We start from the raw sequence: 2,787 nt of genomic DNA on the forward strand, positions 1-2,787 counted from the left end.
GTGCTGCAGCGTGTGCTGGACGTCAAGTGGGAGCTCTTTGGCGCCCGCAAGTACTACCAGCAGCTGCTCTTGTACGTCCTCATGATCGGCGCCGTGCTCACGACGGTCACGTACGACTTTCGAATGCGAGCCGCCGTCATCGCGTCGCGGGCCATCGAAGACGACGAGCGCGAGGCCGTCCAGCGCGCTCGCAAGCTCATCTACTCGTTTCCCGTGCAGCTCACGCTGTGGCTCATCGTGGTCATCTTTGCCTTTTTCGCGTTTGTTCATCTGCGCCACCTCAAGCCGCACAAGTTCACCAAGCTCACGCGCTGGATGTACGACGGCAAGTACGTCTTCGACCCGGCGTTTGCAATCCCCGAGGCTGCTGTGTACAAGGCCAAGGCCAAGGCGTGGCTGCTTCGGCGCACGATTCTCTGGACCGTCCTCGTTGCGACGCCGATCGTCGTGGTGTACGCCCTGCGTCGCCAGGAAGGCAACAGCATGCCCGATTTGATCCTCGCGATGTCGGCCTTCCTTGGCTACTGGCTCATTGCCTTCTACTTTCTCCACCTCGAAGTCCAGGAGCTCCTTGGCGAAGACCCGTGGCTCGTCCAGCGCCGCGCCAAGGCCAACCTTTTCGGCAAGGTGTTTTGGTCGATTGTCATCATCTTCTACGTGCCGATCACGCCGTTCTTGATGTCGTACCGCAAGTACTATGCGTCGTTCACCAACAAGCTCCAAGTGATCACGTACCTCTGCCTCCTCGGGCCCTTTTTCTGGCTCCAGCTGGCCCAGTTATTGATCTCGAGTGTCAACTACGGCAATCAGGACTGGCAGATTGAGATGTACACGTCGGTGAACGGCGTCTTCGTCTGCCTCGGCGCGTTCATCATTTTGAGTCTCTGGATGCTCTCACTCCAGTACCTCGAGGTCAACAAGACCGCCGGCTACCTCCTCCCGATCGTCAAGGACGTCATGGGCGACGTGTGGGACTTCCTCATCTTCTACGGCGTCTTCCAGTGCGGCCTCACGTGCGCGTATTACTTTATCTTTCAGCAAAAGTCCGACAGCTACAAGACGCTCTGGGCCAGCTTCCGCGCGACGTACTTTGTCATGTACGGCGAGAACGGCGTCGGCGACTTCAACGCCAAGGACGACGACAAGAAGCACCTTCTCGAAGGGCCGATCATGCACTTTGGCTTCATTCTGCGCATGTTCCACTGCGCGGTCATGGTCGTTTTGCTTCTCAACCTCCTCCTTGCGATGATGAACAAGACGGTCGATCGCAACTGGGCCAAGCTCCAGTCGCGGGCGCTGGCGAGCTACGCGCGCTGCGTGCTGCGCCTCGAGACGATGCTCGGTCGTACCGAGGCGGCCCGCGAGAATCTGCTCCAGATGAAATTGCCGAAGTCGGCTGGCGGCGGTACGATGCGCAACCCGGTCTTTCAAGAGCGCGTCGCCAAGCACGAAGTGACCGCAGCGCTGGACGGAGACGCGAATAACGAGACGCTCGAAGCCACGGTGCAGTACCTGGCGGAGCAGAACGAGCGCTTTGGCTCGCAGCTCACGGCGCTCAACGCGTCGGTGCAGACGCAAATGCAAACGATCCTTCTCGCGACGCAAAAGCTCCATCGCGATTAAAGAGATGCCAACATGAGATGGGCGACTTGCATTTTTGCTATATTTTTTGTTGATCAAACCGCCCTATGAATTTATCCAACTAGACTAACGAGACGACGGTAACTAGACGACGGCGCAGTATTGCACTGTCGACGGTCCTGCGTTCTGGAGCGTCGCGAGCGCAGGGACAAACACGCCCGCGTCGTTTGTGAGCAGCATCGTTCCGTCGTCCGAAGTGCGAAATTCGATCGCGTGGCCGTGCGCCGCGTCGGGCAGCGCGACCATGGCCGTCGTGCTCCATAAATTCACTGACGCGTAGATCAGGTAGAGATCGGCGACTGGCATGAGCAGCACGCAGCGGTGGTCGAGCACAATCGAACGCGACCCGGCAATAAGCCGCGCGAGGTCAAAGCCGGCGCAGACGCGGTGCTGGTCAATGACCTTGAAGAACGAGTTGTCGCGGTGGTTGGGGCACGTCCATGAGAGCAGCGATCGCATAAGAAGCGCCAAGAGGACGTCAAAGCCGATGGCGAGCCCGTGGTTCACGAGGAGGCTTTGCCAGTCCTCCGAGTCGGTGAACGAGCCTTTGTACAAGCCGTGCGCCTGGTCGACGACGTTGACGCGGTCGGTCAAGTAGAGCTGGCCCCGAGTCCGTGTCGCGACGAAAGAAGAAACGATGAAGGCAAAGACGAGGGTTCGACACGAGCAGTACATCTCGAGGAGCCGGAGTTGCTGCAGTGGCCAGTTGAAACCATTCGGCAGCCGGATCGTCGTCACAACAAATCGAATGCACGTCCAGACGCCGATGCTCACCCAGGCGTGGCGCATCGCGTACATGGCGCCCTTGATAAAGTACGTGGCGCCACCGCTGATGGTCCACTCGTAGTACAAGACCTCGACCAGCATTTGCGTCTCCGCGGTCGTCCCGATACCGTACATACAGTTGCCGATGAGGTACCACGGGTTGACGAGCCAGATCTGCGAGAGACTCATCGTGGCGACGCCGCTGTTGAGGGTTGGGGTTGCCTGCCGCCGGCCAATGAAAGTGTCCACCATCACATCGTAGTGCAGGCGCGAGACAGTGGGGATGTGCGTCACGAGCCAATAGGACGACCGAACGAACTCGCGGAGCAGCACAACGATGACGATGAGCTGCCCGCCAATGTCCAAGAAGGACATCAGCAC

General features: G+C 59.1%; 2 protein-coding genes across 2 annotated transcripts in view; one reads left to right on the forward strand and one right to left on the reverse strand.

The window, feature by feature from the left end:
* The window catches only part of SDRG_16957 (hypothetical protein), a 5,253-nt gene extending 3,534 nt beyond the window's left edge, over window positions 1-1,719 (forward strand). The window contains exon 2 of the mRNA XM_008623183.1: window positions 10-1,719. Coding sequence (XP_008621405.1) covers window positions 10-1,623 — 1,614 coding nt within the window. The 3' untranslated portion in view covers window positions 1,624-1,719. The remainder of the gene's footprint in view (window positions 1-9) is intronic.
* A 6-nt stretch (window positions 1,720-1,725) lies between these two features.
* Window positions 1,726-2,781, reverse strand: SDRG_16958 (hypothetical protein; the record flags this gene model as incomplete). Its single annotated transcript, XM_008623184.1, has 1 exon — window positions 1,726-2,781. One exon carries the CDS (start codon window positions 2,779-2,781, stop codon window positions 1,726-1,728), a length of 1,056 nt encoding a protein of 351 aa, XP_008621406.1.
* Between the last annotated feature and the right edge of the window lie 6 nt (window positions 2,782-2,787).

This window comes from Saprolegnia diclina (assembly GCF_000281045.1).
Source record: "Saprolegnia diclina VS20 unplaced genomic scaffold supercont1.167, whole genome shotgun sequence".
In the NCBI taxonomy this organism is placed as follows: domain Eukaryota; phylum Oomycota; class Saprolegniomycetes; order Saprolegniales; family Saprolegniaceae; genus Saprolegnia; species Saprolegnia diclina.